The 17,943-nt window shown below is 52.8% G+C and overlaps 5 gene segments (V, D, J or C); all 5 read left to right on the forward strand.

Annotated features, from left to right (window-relative positions):
* The first annotated feature begins 4,559 nt into the window (after positions 1-4,559).
* LOC136790090 (T-cell receptor gamma chain V region V108A-like) lies at positions 4,560-5,909 on the forward strand. The segment is given in 2 exon segments: positions 4,560-4,753; positions 4,851-5,909. Coding segments are annotated over 2 exon segments (684 nt in total).
* A 413-nt stretch (positions 5,910-6,322) lies between these two features.
* LOC136789920 (T cell receptor gamma variable 3-like) lies at positions 6,323-6,820 on the forward strand. The segment is given in 1 exon segment: positions 6,323-6,820. A coding segment is annotated over 1 exon segment (498 nt).
* Positions 6,821-12,484: 5,664 nt separating this feature from the next.
* On the forward strand, positions 12,485-13,047 carry LOC136789921 (probable non-functional T cell receptor gamma variable 10). The segment is given in 2 exon segments: positions 12,485-12,527; positions 12,662-13,047. Coding segments are annotated over 2 exon segments (429 nt in total).
* A 5-nt stretch (positions 13,048-13,052) lies between these two features.
* LOC136790091 (T-cell receptor gamma chain V region V108A-like) lies at positions 13,053-14,402 on the forward strand. The segment is given in 2 exon segments: positions 13,053-13,246; positions 13,344-14,402. Coding segments are annotated over 2 exon segments (684 nt in total).
* A 413-nt stretch (positions 14,403-14,815) lies between these two features.
* Positions 14,816-16,391, forward strand: LOC136790092 (T cell receptor gamma variable 3-like). The segment is given in 1 exon segment: positions 14,816-16,391. A coding segment is annotated over 1 exon segment (498 nt).
* Positions 16,392-17,943: the final 1,552 nt, after the last annotated feature.

A 17,943-nucleotide genomic window follows, 5' to 3' on the forward strand; every position in this document is an offset into this window, starting at 1 on the left:
GTTGTGCAGCTCTTCTTTTTTTCTTCCCTTTCTAGAATCTGCTCTCACAGAGGCCCAAACAGTGGTGGGTCAGGGGCAGGTCTCTTTCAGAGCCATCTGGAGCTGGCTCTTACCTGACATGGGGCAGCTCCTGGACTCTTCTCACACAGGCCACCCCTGCAGCCCCCCTGCTACCAAATCCATATTTTGCCCCCACTCACATAGCCACAAACCTCTTTTCCAATAGCAACAGGTTTTCACTTCAGACTGCTTTGCCATGAAGGCAGGAAACTAGCAGCATGGCGTTTAATGATCTAAGAGCTACAGATGCCAAGTGCTTCACCAGGAAATGATTAAAAGCCTTTCTGATGTGAAAGCAGCGCTTCCATCAGGCACTTTTCTCACATTTTGTATTAGGAACAGGATTTTGCAGCTGGTGGGAGCAAGAAGCCATTCTTGGACTGGCAGTCACTATGAGGGCTCAGACCTTTGCAAGACAGACTATTCAGTCAAAACACAGATGAAATGAGAAGAAGATCCCCGTACCTTGCTAGGATTTCTCATAAGCCAGGAGTCAGCCTCTCCCACACTTGGTTTGTCTCCTGATGCAGGGGAAATGACCGGCTTTCCAGGTATTTTGGGTGTTTTCAGGTCCCGCAAAATGACTACACTGACTCTGCTGAGGTCGGTAGTAGCTTGGGTATGGACCCTTTTACATTGTTATTGCTGTGATTTAATTTGTCAAAAAAAAATTAAGCAGCAGCAACACCCTGTTCCCTGCCCTCCCCATCCCCTCCCAAACCAATGGCTAGGAGTTGGGGCACTACCCTTGGGTGTGCCAAATGAGTCATTTCCTCCCCAGAGCTGTTTGACTCCTTCTCCTCCTGGAGGGCTTTATAACGTTCCTGCCCCTACTTCAGTTCCACGGTTCACCCAAGCAGGCAGCATGCTGCTGCTGCCCGTCCTGCTTGCAGCTTCTTCTTGGTCCCGTAAGCCCCATTCCCTTTCTCCTATCTTTGCCGTGTGCGGAGAACACTGTCCCTGCTCCAGACTGCAGCCGTTCTGAGCCCTCACCAAATTTTCACCAAATTTCTCCCTATTCGCTTTCAGGTGGAGATGCACAGGCAGTGCCGGTGCAACACCCGGCAATGCGGAGGCAGATGAAGGGCAGCTCAGCCATAATGGAGTGCCAACTGAGCAGTGATGACACTGTGCACTGGTACAAGCAGCTTCCCGGAGAGCCGCCCAAGAGAATACTCTATGTGTCAGGAAAGACTCCTACGTTTGATGACGGCACAGATGGACGAAAGTATCAAGTGTGGAAACATGCCTCTAAACCCCTCTATAGTCTCACAATAGATTTCTTAACCCAGAGGGACACTGGCATATACTACTGTGCATATTGGTATTATTATCGAGGCATCACAGCGTTAGATGGGCCAAGATAAACCATACAAAAAGGCACTTGGCACTCTGAACCACAAGCTCTGAACTCTGCCCAAATGCAGATGCTTCCTCATTCAGCCCTGCTCTGATGATTTTCTGCCGCAGGATAGGAAAAACAACAGCCTAGCATGACAACTGCTAAATAGAGGATGTTAATAATCGGGATATTATTTTCAGACTGACACATATCAGTAACATGCAGAAGCTGCAGGTCTCCATCAATTGAGGGTACAAAGAGGGAACATTGCTCTTAAGATGAAGACTTGGAAGTACGAAAAGCACTCACCTGACAGTGTACACAGCCTGTCTGTGCCTAGTGAACAAACAGCAGCTGAAGATTTCTATTCTTTACTGGAATCCATGGAGCAAGCAGACCAATATATCTCCATACATTTGGTACTCTCTCTTGAAATGAGTTGTGTGTGTGAAACAAGGAGAGTAGACTGCATGATTTGGTAGACTTTCCTTCCCATTTCTCTGCTGTCTTCCTTGGCATTTCAGTCCCTACAAAGTCCTACAACAGACCAGGAACTCCACTTTTATCATCATAGTTTCTCCCCTGAGGTTTCCAGAAGAGAAGTGAAGTCCTCAGCCATGGGCTATGCCTCCAAGAAACGGAGACAGACGGCAAGGAGATCGTCATTAGGAGTCAGCATGGATTCACCACGGAGAAATCATTCTTGACCAATCTCGTACACTTCTACAATGAAATGACCAGCCTGCTAGATGAGGGGAGACCAGCGCAGGTAGTCTGGGCACTTCATTAAAGCCCTTGACACTGTCACCCCTAAGAGCCTAAGGGAAAGGCTGCTGATGTGATGGGCTGGAGGAGGAGACAGAAAGATGGGCTGAGCAGTTGGGCCCCAAGGGTGGTGATCAGAGGTGCAAAGTCCTCCTGGAGGCCATGAACTAGCAGTGTACCTCGGGAGTCAGTTCTGGGTCCAGTACTTTCTAACATCTTCCTTAATGCTTTGGATGATGGGACAGAGTGTACCCTCAGCACGTTTATTGACAACACCAACCTGGGAGGAGTAGGGGATACGTGGGGAGGGTCATGCTCCATCCAGAGGCACCCCGTCAGGATGGAGAAATGGGCTGACAGCAACCTCACCATGTCTGGGAAGGGGCCGTGCAGAGTCCTGCTCCTGGAGAGGAACAACTCTGGACAGCAGAGGGCCAGCCAGCTGGAGATCAGGTTTGCAGAAAAGGCCTTGGGGTCCTGGTGGACACCAAGTTGACCAGGAGGCAGCCATGTGCCTATGCTACCAAGATGGCTGTCAGTACCCTGAGCTGCATGAAGCAAAGCGCTGCCAGCAGGCTGAGGGAGGTGATCCTTTCCCTTTGCTTGGCGCTGGGGAGGCCCCACCTGGAGCGCTGGGTCCTGCTCTGGGCTGCATGGCATTAGAGAGACATGGCATGAGTGCAGAGGAGAGCCATGAGGAGGATCAGAGGGCTGCAGCACCTCTCCTATGGAGAGAGGCCGAGAGAGCTGGGGTTGTTCAGCCTGGAGAACAGAAGGCTCCGGGGAGACCTGAGAGTCTATGTCCTATGAGGACACTGAGGTAGTGCAACAGGCTGCCCAGAGAAATTGTGGATGCTCCATAACTGCAAGGGTTCAAGGCCAGGTTGGATGGGACTTGGGGAAACCTATTCTGCAGGGAGAGGGGCCTACAGGACAGCTCTTTATGAGGGAGTATGGCGATAGGACAAGGGTAGTGATGGGAAAAGGTATAACAGTGTTAAAATAAAAGAGAGTAGATTTAGACTTTGGGAGCAGTGGGGGAAATGTGAGGAGGGTCATGCTGCCATCCAGAGGCACCTCGTCAGGCTGGAGAAATGGGCTGACAGGAACCTCGTGATGTGTGAGGGGGGACATACAGGGTCCTGCACCTGGGACATGTTTTCTGCTTTACTTTCCCACTCTTTCTTTCCAAGAAGTGTTTGCTCCTCATCTCAGCTTCAAAACCAAAACCCTGCAGCTGCGCATTTCCTCCCCACGCAAAACCACAGACCAGGCGCCTACTCCTGGGGATGCTGCTGTGCTTGCTGCAGGTTGATCCCCACGAGCTGCTGCAGTGGGGGCAGCACAGGCACAGGGGCATTTTGGCACACCGCAGCTGGGTGGCCAGGCTGAGGCAGCAAGAGGAGGTCCCTGACCGGGTGGGGACATGCCTCCTGCCCACTACAGGTGACCGCACACACTCAGCGCCCACCAGGGTGGCCTCTGGGCTGGGAGCTTCACGCCCTGATGTACGGCTGGAGCTGCTCTCACTCCCAACCCCTTCTCAGCAGCTCTGACTCAAGTTTCCACGTGCCACGCTCCTTGGACTTCCCAGTCTTTCTCACGTTTATCTGAAGAGGAGATGGGATGACAACCTCCTCACCAATGTGAGCATTCCCTGGTCTAAGTCCTTTCCCAGGCTGCAGTGGGTTCTCTGCAAACGTAGCCCCACACAGTTGTGCCCAGAGCCATCGCTGGAGACGTCTTCTCCTCCCACTCAACCCTGTCTCCATCTGGGGCCTCTTTCACTCTCCTCTGAGTCTCAGCTGAGCGGGACAAGCAAACATGCTGCTGCTGGCAGCGCTTGTGGCCACCGCTGCTTGGTCTGGTAAGTGTTTTTTACTTTATCTTGCATTCCCTCACAGGCAAACGTGGTTTCACTAACGTATATTTTCCCAAGTCACTTATTGCTACTGACTGTCACTGACTTAAAAACTTAATTTCTACTATTTTTTTTTCTAGATGGATTTGCACAGGAAATTCCCATACAGACCCCTATATCCATTACAAAGTCTGAAAGAAGTACACGTCTGCAATGTCATTTTAAAGACATCTCTGCAAATTTTGATAACATCATCATACACTGGTACCAACAGAAGGAAAATAAAGCTCCAGAGTGGATGTTCTACATTTCAACTGGGATAAAAATAGAGGATAAGAGCTTCCAAGGGCGTATGTATTCTGTTGAAAGGGCTTCTAACCAGAAAATTTGTACTCTTACAATAAAAAACATAGCTCCGGATGCTGCTGCTACCTACTACTGTGCCTACTGGGAACCCCACTATGGCAGAAACCCAGCGATCACCTCAACCAATACTCTCTCGGTGGCTCCACCACAAACGATTTGAAAGATCCCAACTCACTTTTTAGCCTGCCTGCAGCTGCCACAGCCTCATTGGACGTCAACAAGACAAGTGGTTTCCGCTGCTCGGATCCGCTTGGCCACCACTCGACTCTGGCCCCGAGCCTGTTCCCGCATGGAAGCCCTACGGAGGGCAGCGACCACGTGGCTGCTGAGAGCTTTTGTCCTGGCAGCTGCTTTCTCTTGTATGTGCCCTGCTCACCCTGCCGCCCGCACATCCCGGGGGAAGCTCTGCTGCTGTTTCAGCTTTGCATTCCCAATTTCCCTCTTGCTTTCCCACAGGTGGCCCTGCACGAGCCTTGCAGCAAAGCCCGGTATCCATCACCAAGCCGGAAAGCAAAACGGTGCTCATCACCTGCCATGTCTCCGTCCCCGACTTTGACAAAGCTTTCATTCACTGGTACCGCAAGAGGCCTGGGGCAGCTCCCGAGCGCGTTGCCTACATGGCATCCAGGCTCTTTCTTGGGAACGAGGCCGATGGGGGGAAATTCAGCATCGAGAAGGACCTGGACAAATCTGTCTGCACCCTGACGGTGAGCAAAGTCACCCTGCAAGACGCTGCTACCTACTACTGCGCCAGGTGGGATGCACAGCAGCAGAGAGCCATAAGCAGCCTGCACAAAGATGTGCTTCCCTTCCTGGACCACACCCTGAAAGTCCCCAAAACCTCAAGGAACGTGCCCGCCCTGCCTCCCCATCAGCCCCGAACCCATCGAGCACACTTCTCAGGCAGCCGGGCACCAAAGGCGCTTCGGGGCTGCCGTAGGCAGTGCAGATGCTCGCTGTGGCTGGTACCAGCAGAGAAGTCGTTTCAGTTCAGCAACAAAAAGGGATTTCCCCAGGTATGGCAGGAGAAAGAGAGAACAGGAAGAAGAAAAACCTGGCTGCACATTTAGCACTGAGGTATGAGTCGCACCTCACAGAAGAGGGAAAGCTCAGATTCCTGTCACAACCGTACAAGAGCAGAGTGCCCCTATCGAGCTGGAAAACACTTTTTGGATGGCTGGAGGGAGGCGGGGAGAAGAGAGAACAGGAAGAATTAAGACCTGGCTGCCCTAAATAAAATAACAATTGGACAACAGAGATGTGGGAATCGGTTCCGTTTTCTCTCCAAGGGAAGTAGCAGTGACCTGGTCTCTGCAGAAGGGCTATCAACAGCATAGAACAGATGCCCTACTTTGCTCTCCCAGATCATCGTTATTTTATGCTAACCCACTCTGGGGTCTAAAACATCTGAGTTTCCTCGTATAGCCCCCAGCATTTGCAGGTGCTACCCTGGGGCGCAGCATCACACCTCACCTGCGACAAGAAGAACCTGCAAGGGCAGCAGGCCTGCTTCTGAGCTCCCAAGGGGCTGCCGTGCATTTTCCTGGCCTTTGGCATTCAGATGGTGCGACGGGCAGTCACTGGACAGCCTTCAAATGCATTCAGCTCCACTGTCTTGCTTCTCCTTCCTTGTGTTGGCCACGGACCTTAGGAAAAACCTCTGAGCCCAGGTACTGCTTAGCAGCTTCCAACTACTCTGGAAGCAGCAGTAGGTTGCTCCAGACTATAAAATCCCTTTATAAACGACCGCTGACATTCAGCAGGGCTTGGCGGAGCTGCTTTCCTGCAGCATTACCTGCCTGCTTCCTGGGGCCCCTCTCCTGAAGGCCCCCAGGCGAGTCACATCCTCTCGTCAGGCACAGCCCCCTGGCCCTGCTGCAGAGGCAGCATTTTTCTCCCACAGCCAGCGACGAGCGAGCGCCATCGGGATGCTGCTGCTGCCGGTCCTGGCCCTGGCTGCAGCCTGGTCGTGCACGTTCCCCCTCTCAGGAGGGCAGCGTGTGGAGCAGCGGCAAGCGGCTCTCGTCCATACGGCTGTGAGCAGGCGGCTGACAGTGCTCGTTGTATTATTTTCTCTCCTTCTGTTCGACGGGCAAGCACAAGTGCTCCTGCAACAGCGTCAGCCATCTCTCACCAAAAGGACATCTACGACTGCAGTGATTGATTGCAAAGTCGAGGCCATAGGTAACTTCCAGGCTGCTTACATCCATTGGTACCGACATATACCCACCAGGGCTCCTGAACGGCTTCTGTATGTGACCTCAACAGCACAGATTAATTACGACAAGGATTCCTACAAGGACAAGTACCATTCTTCTAAAAGAGGCAAAAATACCTGCACTCTATCGGTCAAAGACATACGTGAGGATGATGAAGGTACCTACTACTGTGCCTACTGGCAGTCTCACACAGCAAGAAGATCATAGGCAGCCTGTACAGAAAGGTGGCTGCAGCCTGAGTGGCAAGCTTCCTCTCAAACGCAGGGAACCAACGTTACCTTCCTGCACCCACCTCTCAGCTCCTAAAACGTCCCTCCTGGGGCGTCCCTTCCACTGAAGGAAGGAAGTCTGAAGAGTTGACAAATAGAACAGGCATGCAGCACGCTGCAGCCTCAGCGGGTGCTTAAACAACTCAGCGGTGCAGCACCGCTTACACAATCTTTGCTGAAGGTGGATGTTTTCCCACCATGGTCTGAGCTAGCAAAAAACAAGGAAAGGTCAGGGAGAGAGCACGGAAGGGGCATATTTGCAGTGAAGATCTAACCTGGGAGCCCTGGGCCACACATGGCCAGCCGGCTGGAAAGCAGCTATGCAGAAAAGGACCTGGCTGGATGTCTAGCGAAGGAATGAGAGTAAACATTGTGCCCTTGCTGCCAAGATGGCTGTCAGTACCCTGAGCTGCGTGAGGCAAAGTGCTGCCAGCAGGCTGAGGGAGGTGATCCTTCTCCACTGCTCGGCACTGGGGAGGCCCCACCTGGAGCGCTGAGTCCAGCTCTGGGCTCCCCAGTACTAGAGAGAAATGGACATCCTGGGGACAGTCCAGTAACGATCCATGACGATGATGAAGGGACGGGAGCATCTCTCCAAAGAGGAAGGCTGAAAAAGCTGGGACTCTTCAGTCCAGAGAGCCCCTCAATATCTACAAATCCCAAGAAGGGGGGGGGGTGGAAAGGGCCAAGAGTCAGGCTCCTATACGTGGTGCCCTGTGAGGCAATGGGCTCCAACTGAAATTCAAATGAAATGAAAATAAATCTGAGCACAAGGAAAAACTTTCTTACCATGAGAGCAGTCCAACACTGGAAAAGGTTGTCCCGAGAGGAGGTGGAGCCTCCATCAGGACCCACTGGACAGTCCTGGGCCACCTGCTCTAGGTGACCCTGCTTGAATAGGGGTTGGACTTGAGGGCCTTAAGAGTCCCTTGGCAACCTCCGCAGTTCCGACATTTTCTGAGCCTGGGATGCAGGGATCAGCAAGAGACCTGCTATTGAATACCGCTGAAATGAACCACCTCCTCTCCCACCCACCCCGTATTCATTTCCGTAAAAAGTTAGATTTGTTACCCAAGTGAAGACCCCACTTAATGCGTAAGCATGTTACTGCTGCCAGCTGTTCTGGCCACATCCATTTGGTCTTGTAAGACTGGGGACTGTGGTCTGTCCCAAATGCTGCTCTCTCAGCCGATCCCTCACGGTCACTCCCTGCCCCTGCTCCACGTGGGGTCCCTCCCAAGGGATGCCGTCCTTCCCAAACTGAGCCTGCGGGGGCTGCCCACAGGCAGCAGCTCTTCAAGAACTGCTCCCACATGGCTCCGTACCACGGGGTCCATCCCCCAGGAGCAAGCTGCTCCAGCACGGGTCCCCCACGGGCAGCAGCTCCCCCCAGACTCCCTGCTCCTGCGTGGGCTCCTCTCCACAGGCTGCAGCGTGGAGATCTGCTCCATGTGGGACCCATGGGCTGCAGGGGGACAGCCTGCTCCACCAGAAGCCTCTCCACAGGCCACAGGGGAACTGCTGTTGCGTGCCTGGAGCACCTTCTGGCCTCCTGCTGCGCACACCTTGGGGCTGCAGGACTGGTGCACACTCTTTGCTCTCCCAGCTGATGTTGTGCAGCTCTTCTTTTTTTCTTCCCTTTCTAGAATCTGCTCTCACAGAGGCCCAAACAGTGGTGGGTCAGGGGCAGGTCTCTTTCAGAGCCATCTGGAGCTGGCTCTTACCTGACATGGGGCAGCTCCTGGACTCTTCTCACACAGGCCACCCCTGCAGCCCCCCTGCTACCAAATCCATATTTTGCCCCCACTCACATAGCCACAAACCTCTTTTCCAATAGCAACAGGTTTTCACTTCAGACTGCTTTGCCATGAAGGCAGGAAACTAGCAGCATGGCGTTTAATGATCTAAGAGCTACAGATGCCAAGTGCTTCACCAGGAAATGATTAAAAGCCTTTCTGATGTGAAAGCAGCGCTTCCATCAGGCACTTTTCTCACATTTTGTATTAGGAACAGGATTTTGCAGCTGGTGGGAGCAAGAAGCCATTCTTGGACTGGCAGTCACTATGAGGGCTCAGACCTTTGCAAGACAGACTATTCAGTCAAAACACAGATGAAATGAGAAGAAGATCCCCGTACCTTGCTAGGATTTCTCATAAGCCAGGAGTCAGCCTCTCCCACACTTGGTTTGTCTCCTGATGCAGGGGAAATGACCGGCTTTCCAGGTATTTTGGGTGTTTTCAGGTCCCGCAAAATGACTACACTGACTCTGCTGAGGTCGGTAGTAGCTTGGGTATGGACCCTTTTACATTGTTATTGCTGTGATTTAGTTTGTCAAAAAAAAATTAAGCAGCAGCAACACCCTGTTCCCTGCCCTCCCCATCCCCTCCCAAACCAATGGCTAGGAGTTGGGGCACTACCCTTGGGTGTGCCAAATGAGTCATTTCCTCCCCAGAGCTGTTTGACTCCTTCTCCTCCTGGAGGGCTTTATAACGTTCCTGCCCCTACTTCAGTTCCACGGTTCACCCAAGCAGGCAGCATGCTGCTGCTGCCCGTCCTGCTTGCAGCTTCTTCTTGGTCCCGTAAGCCCCATTCCCTTTCTCCTATCTTTGCCGTGTGCGGAGAACACTGTCCCTGCTCCAGACTGCAGCCGTTCTGAGCCCTCACCAAATTTTCACCAAATTTCTCCCTATTCGCTTTCAGGTGGAGATGCACAGGCAGTGCCGGTGCAACACCCGGCAATGCGGAGGCAGATGAAGGGCAGCTCAGCCATAATGGAGTGCCAACTGAGCAGTGATGACACTGTGCACTGGTACAAGCAGCTTCCCGGAGAGCCGCCCAAGAGAATACTCTATGTGTCAGGAAAGACTCCTACGTTTGATGACGGCACAGATGGACGAAAGTATCAAGTGTGGAAACATGCCTCTAAACCCCTCTATAGTCTCACAATAGATTTCTTAACCCAGAGGGACACTGGCATATACTACTGTGCATATTGGTATTATTATCGAGGCATCACAGCGTTAGATGGGCCAAGATAAACCATACAAAAAGGCACTTGGCACTCTGAACCACAAGCTCTGAACTCTGCCCAAATGCAGATGCTTCCTCATTCAGCCCTGCTCTGATGATTTTCTGCCGCAGGATAGGAAAAACAACAGCCTAGCATGACAACTGCTAAATAGAGGATGTTAATAATCGGGATATTATTTTCAGACTGACACATATCAGTAACATGCAGAAGCTGCAGGTCTCCATCAATTGAGGGTACAAAGAGGGAACATTGCTCTTAAGATGAAGACTTGGAAGTACGAAAAGCACTCACCTGACAGTGTACACAGCCTGTCTGTGCCTAGTGAACAAACAGCAGCTGAAGATTTCTATTCTTTACTGGAATCCATGGAGCAAGCAGACCAATATATCTCCATACATTTGGTACTCTCTCTTGAAATGAGTTGTGTGTGTGAAACAAGGAGAGTAGACTGCATGATTTGGTAGACTTTCCTTCCCATTTCTCTGCTGTCTTCCTTGGCATTTCAGTCCCTACAAAGTCCTACAACAGACCAGGAACTCCACTTTTATCATCATAGTTTCTCCCCTGAGGTTTCCAGAAGAGAAGTGAAGTCCTCAGCCATGGGCTATGCCTCCAAGAAACGGAGACAGACGGCAAGGAGATCGTCATTAGGAGTCAGCATGGATTCACCACGGAGAAATCATTCTTGACCAATCTCGTACACTTCTACAATGAAATGACCAGCCTGCTAGATGAGGGGAGACCAGCGCAGGTAGTCTGGGCACTTCATTAAAGCCCTTGACACTGTCACCCCTAAGAGCCTAAGGGAAAGGCTGCTGATGTGATGGGCTGGAGGAGGAGACAGAAAGATGGGCTGAGCAGTTGGGCCCCAAGGGTGGTGATCAGAGGTGCAAAGTCCTCCTGGAGGCCATGAACTAGCAGTGTACCTCGGGAGTCAGTTCTGGGTCCAGTACTTTCTAACATCTTCCTTAATGCTTTGGATGATGGGACAGAGTGTACCCTCAGCACGTTTATTGACAACACCAACCTGGGAGGAGTAGGGGATACGTGGGGAGGGTCATGCTCCATCCAGAGGCACCCCGTCAGGATGGAGAAATGGGCTGACAGCAACCTCACCATGTCTGGGAAGGGGCCGTGCAGAGTCCTGCTCCTGGAGAGGAACAACTCTGGACAGCAGAGGGCCAGCCAGCTGGAGATCAGGTTTGCAGAAAAGGCCTTGGGGTCCTGGTGGACACCAAGTTGACCAGGAGGCAGCCATGTGCCTATGCTACCAAGATGGCTGTCAGTACCCTGAGCTGCATGAAGCAAAGCGCTGCCAGCAGGCTGAGGGAGGTGATCCTTTCCCTTTGCTTGGCGCTGGGGAGGCCCCACCTGGAGCGCTGGGTCCTGCTCTGGGCTGCATGGCATTAGAGAGACATGGCATGAGTGCAGAGGAGAGCCATGAGGAGGATCAGAGGGCTGCAGCACCTCTCCTATGGAGAGAGGCCGAGAGAGCTGGGGTTGTTCAGCCTGGAGAACAGAAGGCTCCGGGGAGACCTGAGAGTCTATGTCCTATGAGGACACTGAGGTAGTGCAACAGGCTGCCCAGAGAAATTGTGGATGCTCCATAACTGCAAGGGTTCAAGGCCAGGTTGGATGGGACTTGGGGAAACCTATTCTGCAGGGAGAGGGGCCTACAGGACAGCTCTTTATGAGGGAGTATGGCGATAGGACAAGGGTAGTGATGGGAAAAGGTATAACAGTGTTAAAATAAAAGAGAGTAGATTTAGACTTTGGGAGCAGTGGGGGAAATGTGAGGAGGGTCATGCTGCCATCCAGAGGCACCTCGTCAGGCTGGAGAAATGGGCTGACAGGAACCTCGTGATGTGTGAGGGGGGACATACAGGGTCCTGCACCTGGGACATGTTTTCTGCTTTACTTTCCCACTCTTTCTTTCCAAGAAGTGTTTGCTCCTCATCTCAGCTTCAAAACCAAAACCCTGCAGCTGCGCATTTCCTCCCCACGCAAAACCACAGACCAGGCGCCTACTCCTGGGGATGCTGCTGTGCTTGCTGCAGGTTGATCCCCACGAGCTGCTGCAGTGGGGGCAGCACAGGCACAGGGGCATTTTGGCACACCGCAGCTGGGTGGCCAGGCTGAGGCAGCAAGAGGAGGTCCCTGACCGGGTGGGGACATGCCTCCTGCCCACTACAGGTGACCGCACACACTCAGCGCCCACCAGGGTGGCCTCTGGGCTGGGAGCTTCACGCCCTGATGTACGGCTGGAGCTGCTCTCACTCCCAACCCCTTCTCAGCAGCTCTGACTCAAGTTTCCACGTGCCACGCTCCTTGGACTTCCCAGTCTTTCTCACGTTTATCTGAAGAGGAGATGGGATGACAACCTCCTCACCAATGTGAGCATTCCCTGGTCTAAGTCCTTTCCCAGGCTGCAGTGGGTTCTCTGCAAACGTAGCCCCACACAGTTGTGCCCAGAGCCATCGCTGGAGACGTCTTCTCCTCCCACTCAACCCTGTCTCCATCTGGGGCCTCTTTCACTCTCCTCTGAGTCTCAGCTGAGCGGGACAAGCAAACATGCTGCTGCTGGCAGCGCTTGTGGCCACCGCTGCTTGGTCTGGTAAGTGTTTTTTACTTTATCTTGCATTCCCTCACAGGCAAACGTGGTTTCACTAACGTATATTTTCCCAAGTCACTTATTGCTACTGACTGTCACTGACTTAAAAACTTAATTTCTACTATTTTTTTTTCTAGATGGATTTGCACAGGAAATTCCCATACAGACCCCTATATCCATTACAAAGTCTGAAAGAAGTACACGTCTGCAATGTCATTTTAAAGACATCTCTGCAAATTTTGATAACATCATCATACACTGGTACCAACAGAAGGAAAATAAAGCTCCAGAGTGGATGTTCTACATTTCAACTGGGATAAAAATAGAGGATAAGAGCTTCCAAGGGCGTATGTATTCTGTTGAAAGGGCTTCTAACCAGAAAATTTGTACTCTTACAATAAAAAACATAGCTCCGGATGCTGCTGCTACCTACTACTGTGCCTACTGGGAACCCCACTATGGCAGAAACCCAGCGATCACCTCAACCAATACTCTCTCGGTGGCTCCACCACAAACGATTTGAAAGATCCCAACTCACTTTTTAGCCTGCCTGCAGCTGCCACAGCCTCATTGGACGTCAACAAGACAAGTGGTTTCCGCTGCTCGGATCCGCTTGGCCACCACTCGACTCTGGCCCCGAGCCTGTTCCCGCATGGAAGCCCTACGGAGGGCAGCGACCACGTGGCTGCTGAGAGCTTTTGTCCTGGCAGCTGCTTTCTCTTGTATGTGCCCTGCTCACCCTGCCGCCCGCACATCCCGGGGGAAGCTCTGCTGCTGTTTCAGCTTTGCATTCCCAATTTCCCTCTTGCTTTCCCACAGGTGGCCCTGCACGAGCCTTGCAGCAAAGCCCGGTATCCATCACCAAGCCGGAAAGCAAAACGGTGCTCATCACCTGCCATGTCTCCGTCCCCGACTTTGACAAAGCTTTCATTCACTGGTACCGCAAGAGGCCTGGGGCAGCTCCCGAGCGCGTTGCCTACATGGCATCCAGGCTCTTTCTTGGGAACGAGGCCGATGGGGGGAAATTCAGCATCGAGAAGGACCTGGACAAATCTGTCTGCACCCTGACGGTGAGCAAAGTCACCCTGCAAGACGCTGCTACCTACTACTGCGCCAGGTGGGATGCACAGCAGCAGAGAGCCATAAGCAGCCTGCACAAAGATGTGCTTCCCTTCCTGGACCACACCCTGAAAGTCCCCAAAACCTCAAGGAACGTGCCCGCCCTGCCTCCCCATCAGCCCCGAACCCATCGAGCACACTTCTCAGGCAGCCGGGCACCAAAGGCGCTTCGGGGCTGCCGTAGGCAGTGCAGATGCTCGCTGTGGCTGGTACCAGCAGAGAAGTCGTTTCAGTTCAGCAACAAAAAGGGATTTCCCCAGGTATGGCAGGAGAAAGAGAGAACAGGAAGAAGAAAAACCTGGCTGCACATTTAGCACTGAGGTATGAGTCGCACCTCACAGAAGAGGGAAAGCTCAGATTCCTGTCACAACCGTACAAGAGCAGAGTGCCCCTATCGAGCTGGAAAACACTTTTTGGATGGCTGGAGGGAGGCGGGGAGAAGAGAGAACAGGAAGAATTAAGACCTGGCTGCCCTAAATAAAATAACAATTGGACAACAGAGATGTGGGAATCGGTTCCGTTTTCTCTCCAAGGGAAGTAGCAGTGACCTGGTCTCTGCAGAAGGGCTATCAACAGCATAGAACAGATGCCCTACTTTGCTCTCCCAGATCATCGTTATTTTATGCTAACCCACTCTGGGGTCTAAAACATCTGAGTTTCCTCGTATAGCCCCCAGCATTTGCAGGTGCTACCCTGGGGCGCAGCATCACACCTCACCTGCGACAAGAAGAACCTGCAAGGGCAGCAGGCCTGCTTCTGAGCTCCCAAGGGGCTGCCGTGCATTTTCCTGGCCTTTGGCATTCAGATGGTGCGACGGGCAGTCACTGGACAGCCTTCAAATGCATTCAGCTCCACTGTCTTGCTTCTCCTTCCTTGTGTTGGCCACGGACCTTAGGAAAAACCTCTGAGCCCAGGTACTGCTTAGCAGCTTCCAACTACTCTGGAAGCAGCAGTAGGTTGCTCCAGACTATAAAATCCCTTTATAAACGACCGCTGACATTCAGCAGGGCTTGGCGGAGCTGCTTTCCTGCAGCATTACCTGCCTGCTTCCTGGGGCCCCTCTCCTGAAGGCCCCCAGGCGAGTCACATCCTCTCGTCAGGCACAGCCCCCTGGCCCTGCTGCAGAGGCAGCATTTTTCTCCCACAGCCAGCGACGAGCGAGCGCCATCGGGATGCTGCTGCTGCCGGTCCTGGCCCTGGCTGCAGCCTGGTCGTGCACGTTCCCCCTCTCAGGAGGGCAGCGTGTGGAGCAGTGGCAAGCGGCTCTCGTCCATACGGCTGTGAGCAGGCGGCTGACAGTGCTCATTGTATTATTTTCTCTCCTTCTGTTCGACGGGCAAGCACAAGTGCTCCTGCAACAGCGTCAGCCATCTCTCACCAAAAGGACATCTACGACTGCAGTGATTGATTGCAAAGTCGAGGCCATAGGTAACTTCCAGGCTGCTTACATCCATTGGTACCGACATATACCCACCAGGGCTCCTGAACGGCTTCTGTATGTGACCTCAACAGCACAGATTAATTACGACAAGGATTCCTACAAGGACAAGTACCATTCTTCTAAAAGAGGCAAAAATACCTGCACTCTATCGGTCAAAGACATACGTGAGGATGATGAAGGTACCTACTACTGTGCCTACTGGCAGTCTCACACAGCAAGAAGATCATAGGCAGCCTGTACAGAAAGGTGGCTGCAGCCTGAGTGGCAAGCTTCCTCTCAAACGCAGGGAACCAACGTTACCTTCCTGCACCCACCTCTCAGCTCCTAAAACGTCCCTCCTGGGGCGTCCCTTCCACTGAAGGAAGGAAGTCTGAAGAGTTGACAAATAGAACAGGCATGCAGCACGCTGCAGCCTCAGCGGGTGCTTAAACAACTCAGCGGTGCAGCACCGCTTACACAATCTTTGCTGAAGGTGGATGTTTTCCCACCATGGTCTGAGCTAGCAAAAAACAAGGAAAGGGCAGGGAGGGAGCACGGAAGGGGCATATTTGCAGTGAAGATCTAACCTGGGAGCCCTGGGCCACACATGGCCAGCCGGCTGGAAAGCAGCTATGCAGGAAAGGACCTGGCTGGATGTCTAGCGAAGGAATGAGAGTAAACATTGTGCCCTTGCTGCCAAGATGGCTGTCAGTACCCTGAGCTGCGTGAGGCAAAGTGCTGCCAGCAGGCTGAGGGAGGTGATCCTTCTCCACTGCTCGGCACTGGGGAGGCCCCACCTGGAGCGCTGAGTCCAGCTCTGGGCTCCCCAGTACTAGAGAGAAATGGACATCCTGGGGACAGTCCAGTAACGATCCATGACGATGATGAAGGGACGGGGGCATCTCTCCAAAGAGGAAGGCTGAAAAAGCTGGGACTCTTCAGTTCAGAGAGCCCCTCAATATCTACAAATCCCAAGAAGGGGGGGGGGGGGGGGTGGAAAGGGCCAAGAGTCAGGCTCCTATACGTGGTGCCCTGTGAGGCAATGGGCTCCAACTGAAATTCAAATGAAATGAAAATAAATCTGAGCACAAGGAAAAACTTTCTTACCATGAGAGCAGTCCAACACTGGAAAAGGTTGTCCCGAGAGGAGGTGGAGCCTCCATCAGGACCCACTGGACAGTCCTGGGCCACCTGCTCTAGGTGACCCTGCTTGAATAGGGGTTGGACTTGAGGGCCTTAAGAGTCCCTTGGCAACCTCCGCAGTTCCGACATTTTCTGAGCCTGGGATGCAGGGATCAGCAAGAGACCTGCTATTGAATACCGCTGAAATGAACCACCTCCTCTCCCACCCACCCCGTATTCATTTCCGTAAAAAGTTAGATTTGTTACCCAAGTGAAGACCCCACTTAATGCGTAAGCATGTTACTGCTGCCAGCTGTTCTGGCCACATCCATTTGGTCTTGTAAGACCGGGGACTGTGGTCTGTCCCAAATGCTGCTCTCTCAGCCGATCCCTCACGGTCACTCCCTGCCCCTGCTCCACGTGGGGTCCCTCCCACGGGATGCCGTCCTTCCCAAACTGAGCCTGCGGGGGCTGCCCACAGGCAGCAGCTCTTCAAGAACTGCTCCCACATGGCTCCGTACCACGGGGTCCATCCCCCAGGAGCAAGCTGCTCCAGCACGGGTCCCCCACGGGCAGCAGCTCCCCCCAGACTCCCTGCTCCTGCGTGGGCTCCTCTCCACAGGCTGCAGCGTGGAGATCTGCTCCATGTGGGACCCATGGGCTGCAGGGGGACAGCCTGCTCCACCAGGGGCCTCTCCACAGGCCGCAGGGGAACTGCTGCTGCGTGTCTGGAGCACCTCCTGCACTCCTGCTGCACTGACCTTGGGGGCTGTAGGGCTGGTGCTCACTACTAGCACTCCCAGCTGATGTTTTGCCGCAGTTTTGTTTGTTTTTTTTTTTTTTTTTAGTTCCCGTTATTAAATCTGCTCTCACAGAGGTGCAACTAGTGGTGGGCCAGCAGTGGGTCCCTTTTGGAGCCTTCTGGAGCTGGCTCTTACCTGACATGGGGCAGCTCCTGGACTCTTCTCACACAGGCCACCCCTGCAGCCCCCCAGCTTCCAAACCCTTCCCATGTAAGCCCCGTACACTCTCACACCTCACATATTCAAGGCATGAAGCTCTGATGGCCATATGTCCAGGAGCGTTAAGGGGTAAGTGCAGGGCCAGTGCAGCACCACACTTGATTTTGTGGCTTTTTGGACCAAGTAAGATCCCATCATATTTTGCCCCCACTCACATAGCCACAAACCTCTTTTCCAATAGCAACAGGTTTTCACTTCAGACTGCTTTGCCATGAAGGCAGGAAACCAGTAGCATGCGTTTAATGATCTAAGAGCTACAGATGCCAAGTGCTTCACCAGGAAATGATTAAAAGCCTTTCTGATGTGAAAGCAGCGCTTCCATCAGGCACTTTTCTCACATTTTGTATTAGGAACAGGATTTTGCAGCTGGTGGGAGCAAGAAGCCATTCTTGGACTGGCAGTCACTATGAGGGCTCAGACCTTTGCAAGACAGACTATTCAGTCAAAACACAGATGAAATGAGAAGAAGATCCCCGTACCTTGCTAGGATTTCTCATAAGCCAGGAGTCAGCCTCTCCCACACTTGGTTTGTCTCCTGATGCGGGGGAAATGACCAGCTTTCCAGGTATCTTGGGTGTTTTCAGGTCCCATAGAAGGACTGCATTGACACTGCTGAGGTCGGTAGTAGCTTGGGTATGGACCCTTTTACATTGTTATTGCTGTGATTTAGTTTGTCAAAAAAATTAAGCAGCAGCAACACCCTGTTCCCTGCCTTACCCCCTCTCAAACCAATGGC

Source organism: Anser cygnoides, chromosome 2, assembly GCF_040182565.1.
Source record: "Anser cygnoides isolate HZ-2024a breed goose chromosome 2, Taihu_goose_T2T_genome, whole genome shotgun sequence".
NCBI lineage: Eukaryota > Metazoa > Chordata > Aves > Anseriformes > Anatidae > Anser > Anser cygnoides.